The sequence below is a fragment of the Girardinichthys multiradiatus genome, chromosome 1 (assembly GCF_021462225.1).
Source record: "Girardinichthys multiradiatus isolate DD_20200921_A chromosome 1, DD_fGirMul_XY1, whole genome shotgun sequence".
NCBI lineage: Eukaryota > Metazoa > Chordata > Actinopteri > Cyprinodontiformes > Goodeidae > Girardinichthys > Girardinichthys multiradiatus.
In genome coordinates, this window is record NC_061794.1 from 37,199,679 (window position 1) to 37,223,497 (window position 23,819).

Sequence of the window (23,819 nt, forward strand, 5' to 3'; positions counted from 1 at the left end):
ACAGAGGCTGGGGACTCGGGGTTGGACTCTTTCATCACCCAGGCTGAAGTCACCGAGGTGGTTAAAAAGCTCCGTGGTGGCAAGGCTTCGGGGGTGGATGAGATCCGCCCTGAGTACCTCTAGTCTCTGGATGTTGTAGGGCTGTCATGGTTGACACGCCTCTTCAACATTGTGTGGCGGTCGGGGACAGTGCCTCTGGACTGGCAGACTGGGGTGGTGGTCCCCCTTTATAAGAAGGGGGACCGGAGGGTGTCTTCCAACTACAGGGGGATCACGCTCCTCAGCCTCCCTGGTAAGGCCTACGCCAGGGTATTGGAGAGGAGAGTCCGACCGATAGTCGAACCTCGGCTTCAGGAGGAGCAGTGTGGTTTTCGTCCCGGCCGTGGAACACTGGACCAGCTCTATACCCTCTACAAGGTGCACGAGGGTTCATGGGAGTTTGCCCAACCGGTTCACATGTGTTTTGTGGACCTGGAGAAGGCATTCGACTGTGTCCCTCGTGATGCCCTGTGGGGGGTGCTCCAGGAGTATGGAATCGGGGGCCCTTTATTAGGGGCCATCCGGTCCCTGTACGAGCGGAGCAGGAGTATGGTCCGCATTGCCGGCACTAAGTCGGACCTGTTCCCGGTGCATGTTGGACTCCGGCAGGGCTGCCCTTTGTCACCGGTCCTGTTCATAACTTTTATGGACAGGATTTCTAGACGCAGCCAAGGGCCGGAGGGGGTCTGGTTTGGGGACCAGTGGATTTTGTCTCTTCTTTTTGCGGATGACGTGGTCCTGCTGGCCCCCTCTAGCCAAGATCTACAGCATGCGCTGTGGCGGTTCGCAGCCGAGTGTGAAGCGGCTGGGATGAGGATCAGCTCCTCCAAGTCCGAGGCCATGGTACTCGACCGGAAAAGGGTGGCTTGTGCTCTTCAGGTTGGAGGGGAGTTCCTGCCTCAAGTGGAGGAGTTTAAGTATCTCGGGGTCTTGTTCACAAGTGAGGGAAGAATGGAGCGGGAGATCGACAGACGGATCGGTGCGGCTGCCGCAGTGATGGGGGCACTGTGCCGGTCCGTTGTGGTGAAGAGGGAGTTGAGCCGAAAAGCAAAGCTCTCAATTTACCGGTCGGTCTACGTTCCTACCCTCACCTATGGCCATGAACTTTGGGTCATAACCGAAAGAACGAGATCCCGGATACAAGCGGCTGAAATGAGCTTCCTCTGTAGGGTGGCCGGGCACTCCCTTAGAGATAGGGTGAGGAGCTCGGCCATCCGGGAGGGGCTCGGAGTAGAGCCGCTGCTCCTCCACATCGAGAGGAGCCAGTTGAGGTGGCTCGGGCATCTATACCGGATGCCTCCTGGACACCTTCCTCGGGAGGTGTTCCAGGCACGTCCCACCGGGAGGAGGCCCAGGGGACGGCCCAGGACACGCTGGAGGGACTATGTCTCTCGGTTGGCCTGGGAACGACCTGGGTCTCCCCCTGGAGGAGCTGGAGGAGGTGTCTGGAGAGAGGGACGTCTGGGCGTCTCTGTTGAGTCTGCTGCCCCCGCGACCCGGTCCCGGATAAGCGGAAGATGACAAGTACAAGTACGAGTACCATCTTAGGTCCCCTTTTGTGATGACAGTATACACTCACCGGCCACTTTATTAGGTACACCTTGCTAGTAGCGGGTTGGACCCGCTTTTGCCTTTAGAACTGCCTTAATCCTTCGTGGCATAGATTTAACAAGGTACTGGAAAACATTCCTCAGAGAGTTTGGTCCATATTGACATGATTGACAGATTTGTCAGCTGCACATCCATGATCCGAATCTCCCATTCCACCACATCCCAAAGGTGCTCTATTGGATTGAGATCTGGTGACTGTGGAGGCCATTTGAGTCCAGTGAACTTATTGTCATGTTCAAGAAACCAGTCTGAGATGATTCATGCTTTATGATTTGGCACGTTACCCTGCTGGAAGTAACCATCAGAAGATGGGTACATTGTGGTCATAAAGGGATGGACATGGTCAGCAACAATACCCAGGTAGGCTGCAGCGTTGACACGATATTCAATTGGTACTATGGGGCCCAAAGTGTGCCAAGAAAATATCCCCCATACCATTATTCAATTCAATTATATTCAAAAATACTTTATTAATCCCAAAGGGAAATTACAGGTCCTTCTCAAAATATTAGCATATTGTGATAAAGTTCATTATTTTCCATAATGTCATGATGAAAATTTAACATTCATATATTTTAGATTCATTGCACACTAACTGAAATATTTCAGGTATTTTATTGTCTTAATACGGATGATTTTGGCATACAGCTCATGAAAACCCAAAATTCCTATCTCACAAAATTAGCATATCATCAAAAGGGTCTCTAAACGAGCTATGAACCTAATCATCTGAATCAACGAGTTAACTCTAAAGACCTGCAAAAGATTCCTGAGGCCTTTAAAACTCCCAGCCTGGTTCATCACTCAAAACCCCAATCATGGGTAAGACTGCCGACCTGACTGCTGTCCAGAAGGCCACTATTGACACCCTCAAGCAAGAGGGTAAGACACAGAAAGAAATTTCTGAACGAATAGGCTGTTCCCAGAGTGCTGTATCAAGGCACCTCAGTGGGAAGTCTGTCGGAAGGAAAAAGTGTGGCAGAAAACGCTGCACAACGAGAAGATGTGACCGGACCCTGAGGAAGATTGTGGAGAAGGGCCGATTCCAGACCTTGGGGGACCTGCGGAAGCAGTGGACTGAGTCTGGAGTAGAAACATCCAGAGCCACCGTGCACAGGCGTGTGCAGGAAATGGGCTACAGGTGCCTCATTCCCCAGGTCAAGCCACTTTTGAACCAGAAACAGCGGCAGAAGCGCCTGACCTGGGCTACAGAGAAGCAGCACTGGACTGTTGCTCAGTGGTCCAAAGTACTTTTTTCAGATGAAAGCAAATTCTGCATGTCATTCGGAAATCAAGGTGCCAGAGTCTGGAGGAAGACTGGGGAGAAGGAAATGCCAAAATGCCAGAAGTCCAGTGTCAAGTACCCACAGTCAGTGATGGTCTGGGGTGCCGTGTCAGCTGCTGGTGTTGGTCCACTGTGTTTTATCAAGGGCAGGGTCAATGCAGCTAGCTATCAGGAGGTTTTGGAGCACTTCATGCTTCCATCTGCTGAAAAGCTTTATGGAGATGAAGATTTCATTTTTCAGCACGACCTGGCACCTGCTCACAGTGCCAAAACCACTAGTAAATGGTTTACTGACCATGGTATCACTGTGCTCAATTGGCCTGCCAACTCTCCTGACCTGAACCCCATAGAGAATCTGTGGGATATTGTGAAGAGAACGTTGAGAGACTCAAGACCCAACACTCTGGATGAGCTAAAGGCCGCTATCGAAGCATCCTGGGCCTCCATAAGACCTCAGCAGTGCCACAGGCTGATTGCCTCCATGCCACACCGCATTGAAGCACTCATTTCTGCAAAAGGATTCCCGACCAAGTATTGAGTGCATAACTGTACATGATTATTTGAAGGTTGACGTTTTTTGTATTAAAAACACGTTTCTTTTATTGGTCGGATGAATCAAAGGTCCTTGAGGTAGGTAGCACCTAGTGAAAACCTTCTGGATTTGACTTACAAAAGATTTTTAAAAAACAGCATCTGTTGAGGCTTTTTTTATAAAGATCTTTGACAAATCATTTGTGTTTAGACTCATACACTGTCAAATCTGTTAACATAAGCTAACCCTGACAATAACAGTTCACTGACTTATAAGACCTCACCTCCAGCCTTGTACCATCCTCAACTTTTTCTGTGTTTGTGCTGCTGCATTGCTACTCCTAAACATAAAAAATAGCTTCAGAGATGGATGTCTAAGGTACCACTCCTGAGCATAGAGGCTGCACATGAAAAAAAATAAAATCAACCTCTCGGTTAGGCTACTATGGAGTAGCATTTTACCATATAAATGTGCAGAACACTTGTGGTGCGTTCTAGTGCAGCTGATAACCTCATGCCATAACCCAAACTGTTAAGGTTTATGCTCCCGGTTATATAAATATGTATAAGCTTTTATTTCCATAAGTCAGTAAAGGAAGTGATATGTTAATTGAATAGCCAATGAAGCATGTTGTTGTTCTGTGACGTGTAAAAGTTAATAAAATGGAGTGAAAGCAGAAGGAATCTCTCTCCTTCGCCACTCTAAGCTGAAAGTCGAGTCTGTATGAAGTTATTTCTCCGTCAGATTAAGAACGAATAACGGGTCAAAGTACTGCTGTGAAGTTAAATCTGCTAACAGGTTATGGCCCCAGGCCCGCACCAAGACCCGAGCAAGAGTGAGTACCAGAAGCTTATTAAGCGCTCCCGAGGAAAGTCGCAACGTACTGCGTGTCCAGTGGGGATTAGGTTGCTAAAGCTAAAGACAGAATGAGCAGGAGAGCTACCGAAAGGAGTAACCGCTGGTCACGGTTAGTTTTTGACGGAGATGCGGAGAAGTACGAACTGTGGGAGACAAAGTTTTTAGGCCACCTTCGGTTACAAGGCTTAAAAGACATAATTTTAAAGCCCGAAGAGGAAGACGAGGAAGAAGATGAGGACGACACAAAAAATGCAGAGGCATACGCAGAGCTTATTCAGTTCCTGGATGACACGAGTTTGTCGCTAGTAATGCGCGAAGCTGCTGATGACGGACGGAAGGCTCTACGGATATTAAGAGACTTTTATGCGGGAAAGGGTAAGCCCCGTGTTATTAGTCTATATACAGATCTTACCTCACTACAGAAGATTAACAGTGAGAGTGTAACGGACTATGTTTTAAGAGCGGAAGCCGCCATTACAGCACTACGAAACGCTGGTGAAACTTTGAGTGATGGTCTGCTCATTGCTATGATTTTGAAAGGACTACCAGAGTCATACAAACCATTTATCATCCATGTAACACAAAGTGAAGCCTCAATGACTTTTAGTGACTTTAAAGGTAAATTGAGAAGTTATGAAGATACTGAAAAAATGCGCGCGGCAGTAACAGAAGACAACACCATGAAGGCACGGGCCCAATCAAGAACAAAGTATGCAAAGGTGTGTGTGGGTGACCAGAGATCAAGCGGTGTCGACATGGTGTGCTTCAGATGCGGACAAAAGGGACACAAAGCTAGAGTGTCACCGCAACAAATGGTGCAACTTCTGCAAAAGCAACACACATCGAGAGGAAATGTGCAGGAGGAAACAAAGGCAGGATGAGGTGCGGAAAGTTGCTGAAGAAGAGGATGGCAAAGAATATGCTTTCCGGCTGAGCGATATGGATCAGGATATCAAGAGGAGCAGTGGAATCAAAGCAAAAGGTTTGATGGTGGACACCAGAGCGACCTCGCACATCCTCACTGACCTGGAAAAGTTTAAGAAATTTGACGACAACTTCAAACATGAGAAGCATATTATAGAGCTAGCAGATGGCATCAGGTACAACGGAGTAGCAAAAAGACGAGGAGAGGCAGAAGTGACTTTGATGGACAGCAAAGGGCGACCTCACAAGACAACCCTGAAGCAGGCGTTGTACATCCCCTCTTACCCACAAAATATCTTTGCAGTGAAAGCAGCTACCAGTAATGGTGCAACAGTGATTTTCAAACAGGGAGAAGATGTTTTGGAGCACATAGATGGAACAAAGTTCCCCATCAAAGAGTACAATAGATTGTACTATCTGCAAACTGTGAGTAATGATTGGGACGATCAGTGCAAAGGTTCATATGATATTCAAACATGGCACGAAATTTTGGGGCATTGTAACTATGATGACGTACAAAGTTTACAGGGTGTTGTAGAAGGGATGGACATTAAGGGTAAAAATGATAAACAAACAAAACAGTGTGAAGTGTGTATTAAAGGAAAATTCACCCAATCAAGAAACAGGGAACCAGATAAGAGAGCTAAAGCAGCATTAGAACTGGTTCACACAGATTTAGCTGGACCGATAGACCCAGTTTACAGAGGGCTACAGGTTTGTGTTGTCGTTCACTGACGACTTTTCTGGTGCGGTTTTTGTGTACTTTCTGAAACATAACAGTGACACTGTGCAGGCAACAGAAAAGGTTTTCGCAGACACAGCGCCATACGGCAAAATTAAGTGCATACGATCTGATAATGGTACAGAGTTTACTGGGAAGTGTTGTCAAACGCTACTAAACAAGAACTGTATCAGACATGAGACGTCAGCCCCATACTCACCACACCAGAACAGCACTGCCGAACGAAACTGGTGCACACTTTTAGACATGGCGAGGTGTATGCTAATAGAGAGTAACTTGCCTAAAGCATTGTGGGTTTATGCAGTTCAAACAGCAGCCGCAATAAGAAACATATGTTTTAACAGATGTACAGGACAAACTCCTTACCAAATGATGAGTGGGAAAAGACCAAATTTATCAAGGATGAAGAAGTTTGGTTCGGCCTGTTATGCTTACAAACAAGACAAGGGAAAACTTGACTCAAAATGTGAGGAGGGAATTTTTGTAGGATATGACAAAAATAGCCCAGCCTACTTAATCCATTTCCCTCAGAAAGAAAAAATTCAAAAACACAGGCTAGTGCAGTTCGTATCCAAAAAGATGTTGGAGCAACAGACACAAACTGATGTGATAATAGAGGATGATTCTGACATACCTAACAGGATAAGAAACAAGCCAGATGAGTCAGAAATACCTGAGCAGAGTCAGGATCCAGCCACTTTTTTGGAAGCGAACAGCAAAACTGACACTATATGTGATACAGACCAAAACACAACACGTTATCCCTCTAGGATGAGGAAAAAGCCAAGTTACCTGAATGAATATGTAACGGATGAGGACATCGAAGATCAAGTATTGACAAATATTGATTGTTACAGACTTCTATGTGATGTACCTCTAACATTTGAAGAAGCTGTACATTCTCAAAACTCAAAAGAATGGAAAGGAGCAATGGATGAGGAAATGTTATCGCTTAGAGAAAACAACACATTTACTCTTACAACCCTTCCTGAAGGCAAACAGGTAGTGGGGGGAAAATGGGTTTATGCTGTGAAAAAGAATGCAGATGGAACTGATAACTTCAAAGCTAGATTCGTGGCAAAGGGGTATAGTCAGAAGAAGGGTACCGATTATGAAGAGACTTTCTCTCCAACTGCGAATTTAACTAGCATTAGAGTTCTGATGCAGAAAGCGGCACAGGAAAACCTTATCCTCCACCAAATGGGCATTAAAACCGCTTATCTTCATGCACCTATAGACTACGAAATATATTTGGAACAACCAGAAGGTTATAAAGAGGAATCAAATGACAATGAACAGCTGGTGTGTAAATTGAACAGATCATTATATGGTCTGAAACAGGCTGGTAGAAATTGGAACAATACCCTGCATGATTACTTGTGTGAAAATAGTTTTGTACAAAATCCAGCAGATTACTGTGTGTACACCAAGCAGGCAGGAAATGATAAGGTCATACTTGTAGTATGGGTAGACGATCTGATCATCGCTGCTACCGATGAAAAAGTAATGAATGATGTCAAAAAGGTTCTAACAGCAAGGTTCAAAATGAAGGACTTGGGAAAACTAAGATATTTTCTTGGTATTGATTTTGAACAGAATGAAAACGGTGTAAAAATGTCTCAAACAATGTATGTCAAGAAAATACTCCAGAGGTTTGATATGCAAAACTGCAAACCTAGATCTACGCCTTGTGAAAAAAAAATGGACTATAATGATGATTCAGAAAAATTTAAGAATGTCAAAAAATACAGAGTTGTGAACAGGACCGGTGACAAAGGGCAGCCCTGCCGGAGTCCAACATGCACTGGGAACAGGTCCGACTTAGTGCCGGCAATGCGGACCAAACTCCTGCTCCGCTCGTACAGGGACCGGATGGCCCCTAGTAAAGGGCCCCCGATTCCATACTCCTGGAGCACCCCCCACAGGGCATCACGAGGGACACAGTCGAATGCCTTCTCCAGGTCCACAAAACACATGTGAACCGGTTGGGCAAACTCCCACGAACCCTCGAGCACCCTGTAGAGGGTATAGAGCTGGTCCAGTGTTCCACGGCCGGGACGAAAACCACACTGCTCCTCCTGAAGCCGAGGTTCGACTATCGGTCGGACTCTCCTCTCCAATACCCTGGCGTAGGCCTTACCAGGGAGGCTGAGGAGTGTGATCCCCCTGTAGTTGGAACACACCCTCCGGTCCCCCTTCTTATAAAGGGGGACCACCACCCCAGTCTGCCAGTCCAGAGGCACTGTCCCCGACCGCCATGCAATGTTGAAGAGGCGTGTCAACCATGACAGCCCTACAACATCCAGAGACTAGAGGTACTCAGGGCGGATCTCATCCACCCCCGAAGCCTTGCCACCGCGGAGCTTTTTAACCACCTCGGTGACTTCATAACTTTTATGGACAGGATTTCTAGACGCAGCCAAGGGCCGGAGGGGGTCTGGTTTGGGGACCAGTGGATTTCGTCTCTTCTTTTTGCGGATGACGTGGTCCTGCTGGCCCCCTCTAGCCAAGACCTACAGCATGCGCTGTGGCGGTTCGCAGCCGAGTGTGAAGCGGCTGGGATGAGGATCAGCTCCTCCAAGTCCGAGGCCATGGTACTCGACCGGAAAAGGGTGGCTTGTCCTCTTCAGGTTGGAGGGGAGTTCCTGCCTCAAGTGGAGGAGTTTAAGTATCTCGGGCTCTTGTTCACGAGTGAGGGAAGAATGGAGCGGGAGATCGACAGACGGATCGGTGCGGCTGCCACAGCAATGGGGGCGCTGTGCCGGTCCGTTGTGGTGAAGAGAGAGCTGAGCCGAAAAGCAAAGCTCTCAATTTACTGGTCGGTCTACGTTCCTACCCTCACCTATGGCCATGAACTTTGGGTCATGACCGAAAGAACGAGATCACGGATACAAGCGGCTGAAATGAGCTTCCTCCGTAGGGTGGCCGGGCACTCCCTTATAGATAGGGTGAGGAGCTCGGCCATCCGGGAGGGGCTCGGAGTAGTGCCGCTGCTCCTCCACATCGAGAGGAGCCAGTTGAGGTGGCTCGGGCATCTATACCGGATGCCTCCTGGACGCCTTCCTCGGGAGGTGTTCCAGGCACGTCCCACCGGGAGGAGGCCCAGGGGACGGCCCAGGACACGCTGGAGGGACTATGTCTCTCGGCTGGCCTGGGAACGCCTTGGGCTCCCCCTGGAGGAACTGGAGGAGGTGTCTGGAGAGAGGGACGTCTGGGCGTCTCTGCTGAGTCTGCTGCCCCCGCGACCCGGTCCCGGATAAAGCGGAAGACGACGAACGAACGAAAAAATACAGAGCTGTTGGCAGTCTTATTTATTTAACTACCTGTACAAGACCTGACATAAGTTTTGTTGTGAGTAAGCTGTCACAGCATTTTGCAGAACCTACAGAGAAACAATGGACTACTGTGAAACATGTGTTAAGATATCTCAAAGGTACTTCTGAAAAGAAGCTATGTTACAAAAAATGTGAAGATGAGAATCTAGGATTACATGCATACAGTGATGCCGATTAGGCAGCCGATGTCAATGATCGCCGTAGCACAACTGGTTATTGTGTTAGTTTGTGTGAAAAAGGACCACTGATTTCATGGAAGACTAAAAAGCAGCCTACAGTCGCATTGTCCACATGCGAGGCTGAATATATGGCTTTAGCTGCTACCATTCAAGAGTGTTTATATTTGATGCAGCTACTTCAGAGTATAGACTGCTATGAATATGCATCAACTAAGGTTTATAAAGATAACCAGGGTACCATAGCAATAGCTAATAACCCTGTGAAGAGACAGCGTTGTAAACATGTTGACAAAAAGTACCACTTTGTCAGATCAACTGTGAAAAATGGAAAAGTCTGTTTGAGCTATTGTCCAATGGACCAGATGGTCGCAGACATAATGACCAAGCCTGCAACAACATTTAAGTTGATCAAGTATGAACATTTTGTTTTCGGAATGTAATAACAAGATCATTTTGTTCATGAAAGTTGACAACTTGAGCAAGTGGGGGTGTTAAGGTTTATGATCCCGGTTATATAAATATGTATAAGCTTTTATTTCCATAAGTCAGTAAAGGAAGTGATATGTTAATCGAATAGCCAATGAAGCATGTTGCTGTTCTGTGACGTGTAAAAGTTAATAAAATGCAGAAGGAATCTCTCCTTCGCCACTCTAAGCTGAAAGTCGAGTCTGTATGAAGTTATTTCTCCGTCAGATTAAGAACGAATAACGGGTCAAAGTACTGCTGTGAAGTTAAATCTGCTAACACAAACCTTATAGGAATGCGAAAAATAATGAAATGACTAAGAAATAATCTTAACAAAACAAATCAACCTGACATCAGTCCTCAACTATTCTCCTTTCTGGATCTATTCTATAAATGTGTGATTTTAAACCTTACCTCACACCCTGAAGCTCCCCCTGGTGAACGGGTACCCATCCCAGAATTAAATGACTTAACTTAAAAGATATGGTTTCTAAATATAAATGTAAACTAACAACAAGACGCTGTAAACCAGACATATGCATGACAACATTGCCTACAGACAGTTTTACCTTATTCAGACGTTTCTGCTCAGACTGCAGTTGATAACAGTCTTCCGCATCTGCCCCGCTTCGCAAACTTTAGAGCAGCTAAGGAAGAAGGCGAGGCCAGTGTCATCACGCTGGGTTGCGCTTTCAGAATAAAAGCACTTGAGGTAGGTTGGGGGCACAAATGCGCCCGTCTCCAATATGGAGAGGGGGGAGGACACGTCGGCCACGTCCACCCCGGTTTCTACGTCTATAGTCCAGTGTGAAGTTGTCACAGTCAGAGATAGTTTGGGGAGCCATGCCATCTGCTGGTTTTGGTCCATCATATTTTATCATATGCCAAGTTCACAGTTTTCTACCGGGAAATGTTATAGGACTTCATGCTTCCCTCTACCGTCAAGCTTGAAGATGTTTCTATGTTAATTTTTCAAAATGCACATACAACCCTTCAACAAGTGGAGATTTCACTCAGAGCCACTAAATTAGCCAAAAAGCGGCTCCTTATGTTGTCCATAATACAACTCAACTCAACTCAACTCACCCGTTTGAAATGCAATCTTTTTCCAAAGAAAACAAAGAGTAGTCAATTACATCACCAGTCAAATGTCTAGACAAATTTACTTTTTCAAAGGCCAGGGGTTTGTGTGTCTGGCCCTATGACCAGTACTCTAGCTTTTAAGAATAATATGAATGTATACTTTGATTTCTGCAAATTAAATATTCAATACCACAACCATTACAAAAAAATAAATTTTTTGTGTAAGCAAAATAAGAGAGAAAGATTTTAATAATATGGCAAATAAACAGAGATACTTCCATGTTTTCAATCCAATAGGCACTGCAGTTTTTGTTCAATACAGTACATAGAACTCTGTCAAAAATTGCAAGCCATTCCCAAAAACAAACTGATAGTGGAGAAGGAAGAACCTAGATTTAAGATGACAGCAGCTGATTTTTTGTCACATTAGCAGGCCAAAACCCTGTCCATGAGTACTGGTTCCGATAAATCCAGTCTGTTGTCTTACTCCACTCTCAATATTTAAACGAGCATAAAGACAAAGTCATGATTTCTGGGTAACAAAGACTGATTTCCAGGCTGTATCTAAAACGGATCTCTTCATCTTCTGTCCAACAGTCTAGAGACGAGTCTTTTTTGGTCAAAACAAACACTTCTATGTGTCTGTATCAATCCTGTGAGCTGTAATACAAAGAAGAGAAAAATTACAATAGGGATTCACAATTTGCAGCTAAGATTGCTCAGTACATGTAAAAACATGCTCAACACAAAAAATAAAGACTTGGTGTGACCATGTTCCTTTAACAAAAATATATGCATAACCTTTAAAACTTTCTACGTGTTACATTCCAACCACAAACTTCAATGTGATTTATTGGGATTTTATTTGATAAAGCAACAGTAATGAAAGCATATATGTGAAGTAGAGGGTAACAAATTCATGGTCCAAAAAATGTTTTATAAAAGTTAATTGTACAAGTGAGGTGTGCATTTGTATTTAGCTAGTTTATTCTGACATAACATAAAATACAGTGCAATCAATTGCCTTTAGCAAATTAAGTCAGCTGGTTAGAGTTGATGGAAAAATGGATATAACGAAATCCAGGGTTAACCTTAAAGAAAACTGTTAGAGGCTGCAAAAGGCTTGAGACTGGGTGGAAGTTGACCTTTCAGCAAAATGACCCAAATCCTACAGCCAGAGCTACAATGGAAAGGTTTCGATCAAAGCATGTTCATGTCTTAGAATGGCCCATTCAAAGTCCAGACCCAAGTCCAACTGAGAATCTGTGGCCTTGAAAAAAAAAAAAAATCAGTCTTAAGATGTCCTAAGCAGGTAGAGACATGTTCAAAAGACATAACTGCAGTGAAAGAAGGTTCCACAAAGTATTGACTCAGGGGGGCTGCATTCAAATGTGTGGCACATATTTCAGACTATTATTTGTAAAACATTTTCCATTTCACAATTATGCACCACTTTGTGTCGGTCTATTAGATAAAATATATATTGGAGTTTGTGGTTATTACATGACAAAATGTTAATGGGCATGAATACTTTTGTAAGGTGATGTGCTATCCAGGAAACTTACATTGCTTTGGTATCCTGAGTGGTTCTGTGTCTCCTGACAGGACTTGATGCATGACTCCACGGAACTGATACAGCACCTTCAGGCTCTTCTCCTCCCCAACACAGGGGTCATAGAAGCCAGGGAGTCCAGACTGGAAAGACAAATCAAAGTAATGCACAAACAGCAGTGACTACTAAAACATTGTAGTTGCTGAACCTACTTTCCAACACAGGCTTTTGGTGCCTGCATTGGACCACAGTACTTACCTTTGAGGCCTCAGTGAGAATGAGTTTGGAGTCTTTCACCAGACACTGAAGTGGCACGGTCACATCAATGACCTTTGCCCTTTCATGCTTCCTGCTATTGTCTGTCACAAATTTGCCGTACCAAGCGTTGAGAATGATGAGACCTGATTAAAGAAACAGCAATAATATTATAATCTGCTACTGTATGATGCTACCAGAGAACAGTTAGCAAACAAAATCCATTTATTAACTTTAGATGATATCTAATATAGATGACTCCAGTCTTTAATAAGGTTTAATTTGTATAGCACCCAATAAACAGTTTTTAGAAGTGTAAAAGTTATATTTTACTCTAGTCTTTCATAAGGCAGATACATCATGAACAGCTGGAGAGTTTAGTCTTTGCTTTGCTCTGTAATCGAACACAAAGCTGTGTTCTGATTCGTTAGTCTAGGCTCCATCTCAGTGGAGCAGCAGATCTAAGGACTATTGTCACCAAATAGAAAAAAGACTGATAAGACTGGATGACACATAATCCAGCTTCATCAGTGATAAGAATAACAATCCATATTGTTTTGACACATAGTCAAAACAACATTGAGACTACCAAACTGAAGGGAAAGATGAGACACTATAAGCTGATTTAAACACTTTAATGTAAATTTTGCACCATGTTAAATCACTCTTAGGGGAAAAAAATAACTCAAAGATGAAGACTAAGTAATGAAGAAGTATATTAAAATCTGTTTGCATTCTGTTAGATGATGAATTGAACAGTGTTTCGGGATACGTTTAAAGCTTCCCTGGTCTTCATGATGCAGTTTGTTAACTAAAGTTCTCCAACAAAACAAAACAGCTGGGTTTTTACTGTGATAAAAAAAACACAGGTGTACTCGAGGCACTATGTAAGTGACTTTTGAAGGCAATTGGTTCCACTGAATTCTATTTAGAGGTATCAGAGTAAAGGGGGAGGAGTACAAATAAAAATCGCATTTCTTACATTTTTATTTGTAAAAAGACTCCTTTGACTTCAAAGTTAAGCACTACTTTTGGTCTATTGCATAAAATCCCATCAAAATGCATTGCAGTTTGTGACTTGCATGACAAAATGGGAAAAAGTAGTACAGTATCAATAATTTTGCAAAGAACAGTAGGGAAAAACTCTGAACAGTGTTTGAGTTCAGGCTGCAGCCTCTGGTAACTTTCTGTCACATGAAGCTTTATTGAAGTAATGCAGGAATTTACCTTAGATAAAATGAAAAGGTTAGTTTTCTGGGGTGGACAGGAACTATGCTCAGACTAAGTGTAAAACTGTTAGGCATGGGTAATTAGTGCATTTGTTTTCAGTGCAGGTTCTTCTTTTAAAGCAGGAAAATTGTTAATGTGACTTCAGTCCTTGTTACTGATGAGGGTATGTAGCTGAAGTAGTGAGGAAAGAAGAAATATGTCTGAAATACTGCACCACCAACTGTCCGAAATGTTTTGATACAAGAAAGTTGTAGTCAAACAAATTTTACAGCACAGCAAATAAAGTGCAACTGAAAAAAGAAATGAATAGAGTGGATTTACAGCCAATCTCAAATCAAATTCAACCCCCAAATCGATGCTTAAATATGACTGTTCCTACCCATTCTAGATTCTTCTGCTTCAATGATCCTGCGGACAGACTCCTGCATGAGCAAAACCTTCAGAGATGGAAAAAAACCCACAAGTCAGACACCAATATATTTTGTATCATATGCATCCAGCCAATGAATTCCATTTTTTTTGTGCATGTTATCTAATTCAATCTCAGCCTTTCACCTTCCTTGTTGATAGGCAAAATATTTCTCAACACTCAGACACATTTATTGACATCTCTAATCTCAAACCCCGGCATGGTGTTGGGCTGGCACCACAACTACATATAAATCTGTCAAATACTCACAGCAGCCTCTGCTTCCTGTTTCTTCTTGGCTATATTAGAGGCTGAGCTCTCCCTCTGCTTCTCCAACTCTCTGAATAAAAAAAAAACAAATGAAGAAATAAAATGAGCTCATAAAATCTGGCCATAATAATAAAAGAGATAGTCCTTCCCAATAAGATTGTTTACAAGAAGGAGCCAAGGCAAAGAGGAAGGTTTCTTACTGTTCCTTTTGGGCCCGCACATAGGGTCGAATGATAAGCTGCTGGATGGCAAGGTAGAAAACCAGAGGTCCAACTGTGGCATAGAACACCGCGCTTGGCAGGAGTTGGTCAGTGAGGTGAATAGGGAAGAAATATGTCTGGCTGGCTCTGTTCAGTCTGTAGACAGAGAACTTATTTTATCTTTTACATTGAGGACTATCTGCTCAAAGTTATAAACATGGAGGAAGTCAGTTAAATATCAACCATTCTCATGGTAATTCTAAACAGTTCTATGATGCTCAAGAGTGAAATTCAAACGCATTTCCTTTAGAATGTAAAAATCTGGCAAAATCTATCACCACAACCCCCGGTCCAGGCAGAAATGATAAAAAAAATATCTACATGCTTTCACTAAATGTTGAATTTTGACTTTACTCCTTCAAGTGCCATGGAAACAGCACGGTGCAAAGAAAAAAAAACATTTGGAACCATGGCGTTTGGAAGAAAAACACTGGAACACGGTTTTGTACTCACTTGATCTTGAGGGAGACACCCTGTGGCACTCCAATGCTGACGGTAGCCCCCACCACACTGTGTCGACTGATCTTCCTCTCAGCGCCGTACTCCACCACAGTCCCAAAGAAACCTGATCTGGATTACAACAAAGTTACCAACTCACTACTTGTGGTTTATATTCAGATTTAGATCGCACTTTATTGGGTAAAACATTTAAAACTATGCAATACTTGATAGTTCACATTAAAAATCACATGGCACGGAGTACCTTGTAGAAAACTTTTGTTCTACAGAGGTACAACTTGTGACCTACATTATAGAACGACCTAATAACCTAGAAGCTAAAACATAGAAGCTCTTGTTCCGGTTTACAGGTGTATCTCAATAAATTAGAAAATGACTGAAAGGTTCATTTAGGCCAGTAAGTATTCAAAAACTACAATTAGGTTTATTTGAATTGTTGTGGCTCACTACAAATGAAAACCGAAAATTCAGTTCCTCCAAAAATATATTGCATATAAAACAATTATTTTAACCACACAAACATCATGCCCTACTTAATGACCTTATTAATGAAGATTGCTTACTTGACACTCAGCAGACAGTGTTTGACACCCTGCACATGGACAATAAGCCAAAACATGTTAGTGCTAAAGAAGGTAACTGCTCAAAGACGGATGTTAAAATTAGTAATGGTAAGTTGAGTGGAAGGAAAAAGTGTTGTAGAAAAAGGTGCACAAGCAACAGTGATAACCGCAACCTTGAGAGGACAGCAATGCAGACCCCCGGCCAAGCACTGAGTGCAAATGCTGTATAGTATATGGACATACATTTAAATAGACTGAGATTTCTGTATTAAATTTCTATTTTTTATTGGTCTTATATAACATTCAGATTTTTGGAGGAATTGAATTTTTGATTTAATTAGCTGTAAGTCACAATACTTGAAAAAAATATTTTGCGTAAATAATATATAAGAGTTTCCCTTTTTAAATTGAAGTACTTAAATAATTCTACTTTTCCACAATGTTCTAATTGAGATGAACCTGTACACTACAGTTTAACTTGAAAAAAATCTTTGCTAAGAACCAATAATAAAGTTTGGCTAGAGTGAAAAGAGGCACAATCATCATTCAGTTTTTTTTCACATTGAACTGCCCAAAGGTATAATTCAAAGTTCAAATAAGCAATAAACTAATAAATGCTGGGGGGATATTGCATGTGTTTTTTGAGTCTATCCCCTGTCCACATGTCAATTCACTGTCAAGAACCAGAACATGAAATGAAATTATGAACATGGTTTTTAAATCTGTCCAGATAACATCAGTTTGTAATGATGGCATTAAGCTGCTTGTTTTTAATCAGCAGTGTGCAAAAGTTTCAGGCTTCTAGTGATATGCTGATAACAGTGTGGAGCAAACGGTAGATAAACGGCAAGCCAATGCGCCATATAGTCTCACACTTTGCCTTGCCATATAGAGTCTTACAGCACAGTTCAATTATGTACTTCAAAAGGAATTTAATAATCCCATTAGATGCTACATAAATGAGGGAGCTTCATTAAGCGCCACCTGGTGGTGTCCTGCTAGGTAAGTGCTGAACGTAAATATTTCATTTATTTCGGGAAACTTTATTTTGTTGTAAAGTACCTTATTTCTGACATGAAGTTAAGGCTAAAATAACTGTTATTATTCACATATTATTGACATATTGATATCTTTCAGATAAAAAAATTTTTTTTGGACATGACCGGCTAGTTCAATTTAGACAAAAATGTTAATTTCTGAGTGCATAAGGTGAGAGGCTTGCATTCTCAGTTTAAAATAATAAAAACAAAATTGGCAGAATTTGTTTCGTTTTTCTGTTGTATTGAATAGTGACTTATCAGTATAATCAAAACCCTAATATAAGCAGTAATATGTAACTGGAATGTATGTATCCAGCATATTAATTTTAAGCACACAGCTTCTGCAGTCGCAAACATCTGCTGCAGAGAGGCTACAAGAGAGGTACCTACAGCCTCTATAAAACAGAAAATGACTGTTGGAACCTGATCATGAGGCTCAAAGGGATTTTCTCACCCTTCATGAATTTATAACTGCCCCACTTGTCCTATAGTGAGTTCTGACCACATACTTTACTGAGCCTTTAATCTTTGTCTGGTCTTCATCCTGAAACTTGTACTGGTAGCTCATCATCATAAAAGTCTGAGGAATGCCAAGCTGCAGAGACGAAAAAAGAGAAAACTTTCATTTTGGCACAACTTTGACAGACAATTGTTGATTCAGGACGGATAGAGTGAAAATAAAAAGTCTACACTCTGTCAAGATACCTGGCTGCTGTGATGGAAAAACAATCACAGAATAACCTGAACAAATCAACTGAAAAACAAATCTTCTAGGAGGAAAAATCTAAAATAATATGGTTGCATACGTGTACCACCCTCTTACAACAGGGGCTGTAGCTGTTTTCAGAATTAACCAGTGCATGTTAATTAATGTTAAATAAGAGTCAGTACGTACCTACCATTATTCAAAGTGTCTTCGACTAACGCAAAGTAAAGTTCAGCTAGTACAGTAAGTTTTAATTAAGATTTTCTTAAGTCACATTTTACAGCAAAAGCTATGGTTCACTGAGAGCTTCCAAAGCATCAGAGTGATCTCATTGTCGTCAGTCAGAAGACGGGTTTCCAAAGTGATGAATTTAACATGACACAGTGAAAAAAAGTCATTCAGAAGGGGAGAAAATATGGCGAACCGGTAACATTACTGGACGCCCCCCTAAAAGTAATGAAAAGAAAAGGAAACTGGCTGCCAAGACACCTACGATGAAATTCGAGAAGCTGCAGGAATTTCTGGCAAGTGCTTGCTATGGAGCAAATGTGACAACACTCTTTGGTAATATTTGAACACTGTGGTTAAGGGGTAAGGTGGCAAGATGCAAACCTTTCCAACAACGAAAAACATCCAGGCCTGGGTGATTGTAAGTCCTAAAGGTATGTCTGGTGCAAAAACAACACTGCACATCACCAAAATGAACACCACAAAAAAGCATGGTGGTGCCAGCATCAGCTGGAAACTGGGGAATCAGTCAAACCTAATTCAAAACTGCTGTTTACCTGGTGTGGATAATTTACCTGGCTTGTTATTCTAGTAAGAAATCAGTTTCTTTTATTTCAGTTTGTTTTCTTCTTATTCTCCTCTTATGAGTAGAGAGTCTATAAACCAGCACATTATCAGTAGTGAAAATTGCATATATCAGAGTGGAACGTGAATGGTAAGCTGAGCTAAATATAGTGTGAGCAGAAGCGTTTGCTTGTCCTCAAGCTCCAAGTGTTTCGTATAAACGGACGCAGAGAGATATGTCAAGACCATCAAGGTTCAAGGAACGAACAGCTTTAAATGCCACTAAATGTTGAGACAAACCTTCATGCTTGTGCTAGAAAGCTGAAGATGAAGAGGATCGTCCACATAAGCAAATCAATAGGTTTACCAGAAGAACCTTAAAGTTTGGAATGATCTAAGCAGAGCCCAGACCTGAATCCTATTGAATAGCTGTAGGGGGATCTGAAGAGGTCTGAGCACAGGAGATACCTCACAATCTGATAGATTTGAAGAAGAGAGGGCAAGTCAAGATGTGCCATACTGGTAGACTCCAACTCACCATAAATCTGAATGCTGTAATAAAATCAAAAGCTGCTTCAACAAAGTAATATTTTAAGGGTGTGCATACTTATGCAACCACCTTATTCTAGTTTTTCAGTTTGTTTTTCACTTAAGTTGCACATGTCATAGGTCACTTTAACGGTGGAAAAGGTTCTGAAATTATGTATTTCTTAAAATCACAAATGATGCATTTCACCGTGCTGTGTGTAGACTTTTTAGATCAACACTAAGGGAAAGTAAATAAAATAGTTTGTTAATAACCTGGACTGCTAGGGTTAAATGGCTGCTCTTTGTGTCCCTCACTATGCTGGTGTTCATAGAGGAATGGATTCCCCAGCGCCACTGCAGATAGCCCATAGTGTTCTTGTCGAGGTGGCGAGCCAGCACCGTTGTCACCCCAGGACGCACACCCCGTGACGAAAACTGGAGCCCACACTGAGTCGTTACAAAGCTGAGGCAAAACAAAGCAAAAGATCTTCCTAGCTGCTAAGATTAAACATAAAGCAGGGACTTCATTTGCTCTGTTACTAAACATACCATCGAGGCGTTAAGTTCCGAAATATCTTCATTCCCAAGAGAGGTCCATGAGTGTCTCCGGCTCCTAACTCTACCTGTGTAAACATTGACAATAAAAGACACTCCACATCTTGATATGTCAACACGGTTTCTACAACACAGGCAAAAAAACTGTTTAGTGACTAACAAAAACACAAAAAATGCAGCATACCTCTCCCCACCCTTTAGCTGAGGTGACTCTTCTCAAAGCCAAGTTAATGGTGCCACCTCCATTCCCGTTGTGGGTTGACAAAGAGCCTGACAAAATGGCCGTGTCTTTTGTAGTGAGAGGAGCCTGCAGAGGAACGCAGAAAACAAGAACTACATCAAACACCTTCCCAACAGCCAAAGACAGACAACATGTAGGCCGACTGTGTACCTCTATAGATTGTGATATTTGCATCCTGTTGATTTCTATGTGTGGGATGCCTCCAACCATATCCTCATAGTCCTCTTCATACTGGTCAAAGAGGTCTGTGGCATCAATGCCCACACTTATCGTTCCCTGTGACGTGATTATAGATTAGTACTGCACACAAAGGTACCTGCAACAGTTAAAGTCGGGCTTATCATCTTACACCGTACGTACCTTTGGATTGGTCCGTTGCTGAAGCCTTCTCTCCTCTCGCTCCCTCTGAAGGCGCTCAAACTCCTCCCGGATCTCGGCAGGGCTTCTTTTTCTCTCCACCACCTGGAGGAAGAGGACAGGAGCTGAATACAAAGCGAGTGCAAACAATACTTAAGTGTTAACTAACATAAAGTAAAAATGACAAAGGTCACCTAATGCAATTTAAGGTTTTGTTCTAGTCAAACCAGCTTCATATGTCTTGTTAATAAATATAAAAACCTCAAGCTGGACATACCGAAACCCTGTCCATAATTACAAGGAAGTTATTCTTGTTTGCATTGCAAACCTACTTCAGTAGGCACTTTAATTAAAGTGAAAATAAGTTTGGCAATGTTATTAAAATATGTATTGCTGAAGATGAGTTCTTCTCATGTAAAGGTTTTCATTGAATTTTAGATGCAAGCTCTTCAAGTAGGAATGTGCACACTTTTAAAAATAAATGCATTTCTGCTGCATGGCATTTGGACAAGTTCATACGTGGCAAACAATATACAAATGACATTTAAAAGTACATTTAATATGCAGTATTTTTAAAAATGTATAAAGAAATTGAAGCAGTTATCATAGTGTTCTCAGGGGGGTTCTACTACCTGTACTCTGAATAAAATAAACATTGATTTTAGATTAATTTCATGCCCTTTTGGAGGCGTGGCTGCTACTACAACATTTGTAATACTTACCTCCCATCCTTCCACATCAAGCCCTCGCTTGCCATAGATATCATAGATAGCTCGTGCTTGTGGGTCACTAAGCACTAGAAAGAGATGAATAGCGATTTTAATCGGCAACTCATAAATCATCAAATCATGAACATTTCTGAGTATGTTGATCAAAACATGGCCAAATTGGAATCAGTTTTCTGTTTAGGCATGTTGAATAACTAGTGTGAAGGTTTACCTACCTTCATAAGCTTCATGTACAAGGTTAAAAAGTGTCTCAGCCTGTCGCTTTAGCTCAGCATCGCGGTGTTTGTCTGGATGATACAGCATGCACAGGCGTCTATATGCTGCTTTTAGCTCCTCCTGGGTAGCCTAAAGGAGACCACAGAATGTAAGAACAATAATGAGAAAAAAACAAAGACCATTACAATGTCATGTCTCTTGGTTTAATTAACATCCTAGTGACAGAAATATGTTGTAAATTTGCAATCTGAAGCTTTGAGCCAAACGTTTTCCACAACCCACTCGTATGAATTGTATTAGGAGCAAAATCCACAAAATGCATGGTTTTTTTCTCTACTTACTAAGGTGAATTCCCAGGATTTTGTTTTGTGAAGATATGAAATCAAGGCCCTTGAGCATCCTCCTTTTCAAGGAGATCTAGTCTGTTAAACATTTGGTGTTTGCACAAAATTTAAAATTAACTTAATCCAATGAGCATATTATTCTGACATGTATCATTCAATTAAAAGAAAGTATGATTTAAATTTAAACTCTCGAACTAAAACTTTCAAAGTTTCATTATATTCTTATTAGAGATGAACCAATTGACCATGTTTTCCCTTGATTGAAATCAAGAGAAAAATGGTCAGTTTCAATCTCTTACTGGTGACAGGCAGGTAAGAGAGTGAAAAATCAGATTAGATGCATCAAAGTAAAACCTTGCTCCCAGCTTCAGTCTTTAAACAAATCAACCAGCATCATGCACTTTGATGCACTTTTTTGAGTTAAATAAAAACAGGATAAAGGTTAGGGTGAAATTGGTAATTATTGGATTTGGCAGGTCGGGTGTCAAAGAAGTGTGAAAATCAGTAAGCCAGGAAAATCCTAATTGGTGCAACTCTTAATTCCTTTTTCCAGATATTGTGCATGCCTTGGCAAATGTTTTAGACACACTTTCTAATTAAATGGTTTTCTTTATGTTTATAACTATTTGCGTTGTATATAGATTCTCACTATAGGCATCAAAACTGTGAATGAACACATGGAATTTTGTAGAAAACAAAAAATTGTGATGACTGAAATATGAACCTTTGGCCGTCTCTCAATGAACCTCTGGGAAGTTCTTTCAAGACTCTTTGGAAAATCATTTCATGTGACCACCTCATGAAATTCATCGTGAGAACGCCAAGAAAGCAAAGCAGTAATCAAAGCAAAGTGTGGCTATTTTGAGGAATCTAAAATATAAAAATGTTGAGTTATTTCACACTTTTTGTGTACTATATAACTCCAAGTGTGTTTATTCACAGTTTGGTTGCCTTTGGTGTGAATCCACAATGTACATAGTAATAAAACACCCATTAGTAAGTAAAAAGATGTATCTACAACTTTTGACAAGTAGTGCATATAAAAACCTTGAAAGAAATACCCCACTACATTTTGTGATATTAATATTGTGTATTTATTAACCTTTGTAATGACAGTTCCCTTTTGAAAATAAGACTTTTGGTATAAAATCACTTGTAAACATTGTCAAAATTGTTCTTAAGTGAGCAATGTGTAACACGTGAACTTTCATATTATTTGTACCACCAAGACATGGCATGTCTTTTTCTGACTTTTGTCCTAATTATCAGTCTTTTAAATATAGACACTTAAACGTCTTGCTTTGTTTTTTGCTAAATTATTTCTTCTTAAGAGAGATTGTAGCATAAAATCTGCTTTTCATGCCACTGTAGTTTAAATCAAGTTCACGTCAACATTCATACCATTTAAGTTTTTGGTAATCATCACGCTTTGATAGAAATGAAACAAATTAGCACAGATGGTAGGACACAATTTATGTTTTACTTGAAAATATCGTTCCAATTAGCACCGAATCTACATGAATCCGCTCATGCTGTCCTGTCTGAAAATAAGCACATAAGGGTCATAATTATTTTGTGTTTTTTTTTTTTTTTTAAAGCTATTTTTTTAAGAATAAAAAACACGGTCACCATATGTCATATCCTGATTCAGTTTTGAAGGACATCGCTGACCAAATAAAGAACTACGAACGAAAGCTTTCTGAAATCACGGATAAACGTTCAGATCCACAGTGTAAGCTCATGACTTGCATGTTGGAGCTCACAGTTTTAGTTGTAGCACTAGCCAGTTAGCACATTCCATGATGACTGAAACAAACTTATCACTTAGCTCCCAGATTACCATAGCAACACAAAACTCTTCTACCTTACCTCCACAAGACACGATTCACGCTAACCAAACTTTAACCTAACAACCCACGGAGAGTCTCGATCGGCTTCCAACTCAAGTGTCACTGCACATTTATCAATGTCGTGGGTCACAAGCTAGCTACCTTGTCAGATGCAGCTCCCCCAACGAGCAACAGCTGACTATCAGCTGTTGAACAACTGAAGACTAACCAACACATGCATCCGTACAAATAATTATTTACGTTACAGGTGCTCCCGTACCTCTCTGCGGACATTTAGAAGGGAATAGTAATCATCATTGCAGATCTCATCATCGTCCAAGGCAGACGCCATGTTTACGCCCGGTCATTTCTACTTCGTGCGGTTTCCCACGCAGAAAAGGCTTCCCCCGCGCCCTCTGTCGCCCTCGCGTG

The 23,819-nt window shown here is 41.7% G+C and overlaps 2 protein-coding genes across 2 annotated transcripts in view; both read right to left on the reverse strand.

Annotated features, from left to right (window-relative positions):
* Positions 1–10,634, reverse strand: part of LOC124874669 (F-box only protein 6-like) — a 31,354-nt gene extending 20,720 nt beyond the window's left edge. Inside the window, exon 1 of the mRNA XM_047376128.1 lies at positions 10,540–10,634. The gene's annotated coding sequence lies outside the window, so the exon portion shown is untranslated. The remainder of the gene's footprint in view (positions 1–10,539) is intronic.
* Positions 10,635–11,284: 650 nt separating this feature from the next.
* On the reverse strand, positions 11,285–23,819 carry dnajc11a (DnaJ (Hsp40) homolog, subfamily C, member 11a). Its single transcript, XM_047385904.1, has 16 exons — positions 23,668–23,819; positions 21,214–21,343; positions 20,993–21,066; positions 20,274–20,375; positions 20,064–20,189; positions 19,857–19,979; positions 19,667–19,740; positions 19,391–19,580; positions 17,601–17,686; positions 15,483–15,599; positions 14,970–15,125; positions 14,770–14,839; positions 14,470–14,527; positions 12,864–13,006; positions 12,619–12,748; positions 11,285–11,713 (listed from the first exon to the last, which is right to left on the reverse strand). The coding sequence occupies exons 1-16, from the start codon at positions 23,737–23,739 to the stop codon at positions 11,688–11,690; spliced, it is 1,677 nt and encodes a 558-aa protein (XP_047241860.1). The 5' UTR covers positions 23,740–23,819; the 3' UTR covers positions 11,285–11,687.

Bases quoted from the DNA above. Each gene is read 5' to 3' on its own strand.
- dnajc11a (XM_047385904.1), bottom strand. From the start codon at position 23,739: ATGGCGTCTGCCTTGGACGATGATGAGATCTGCAATGATGATTACTAT. The intron at 20,190-20,273 runs GTACGTACGGTG...ATCACGTCACAG, and splicing joins AGCAACGGACCAATCCAAAG to GGAACGATAAGTGTGGGCAT. The intron at 11,714-12,618 runs GTAAGTTTCCTG...TTTGTATTACAG, and splicing joins ACTCAGGATACCAAAGCAAT to CTCACAGGATTGATACAGAC.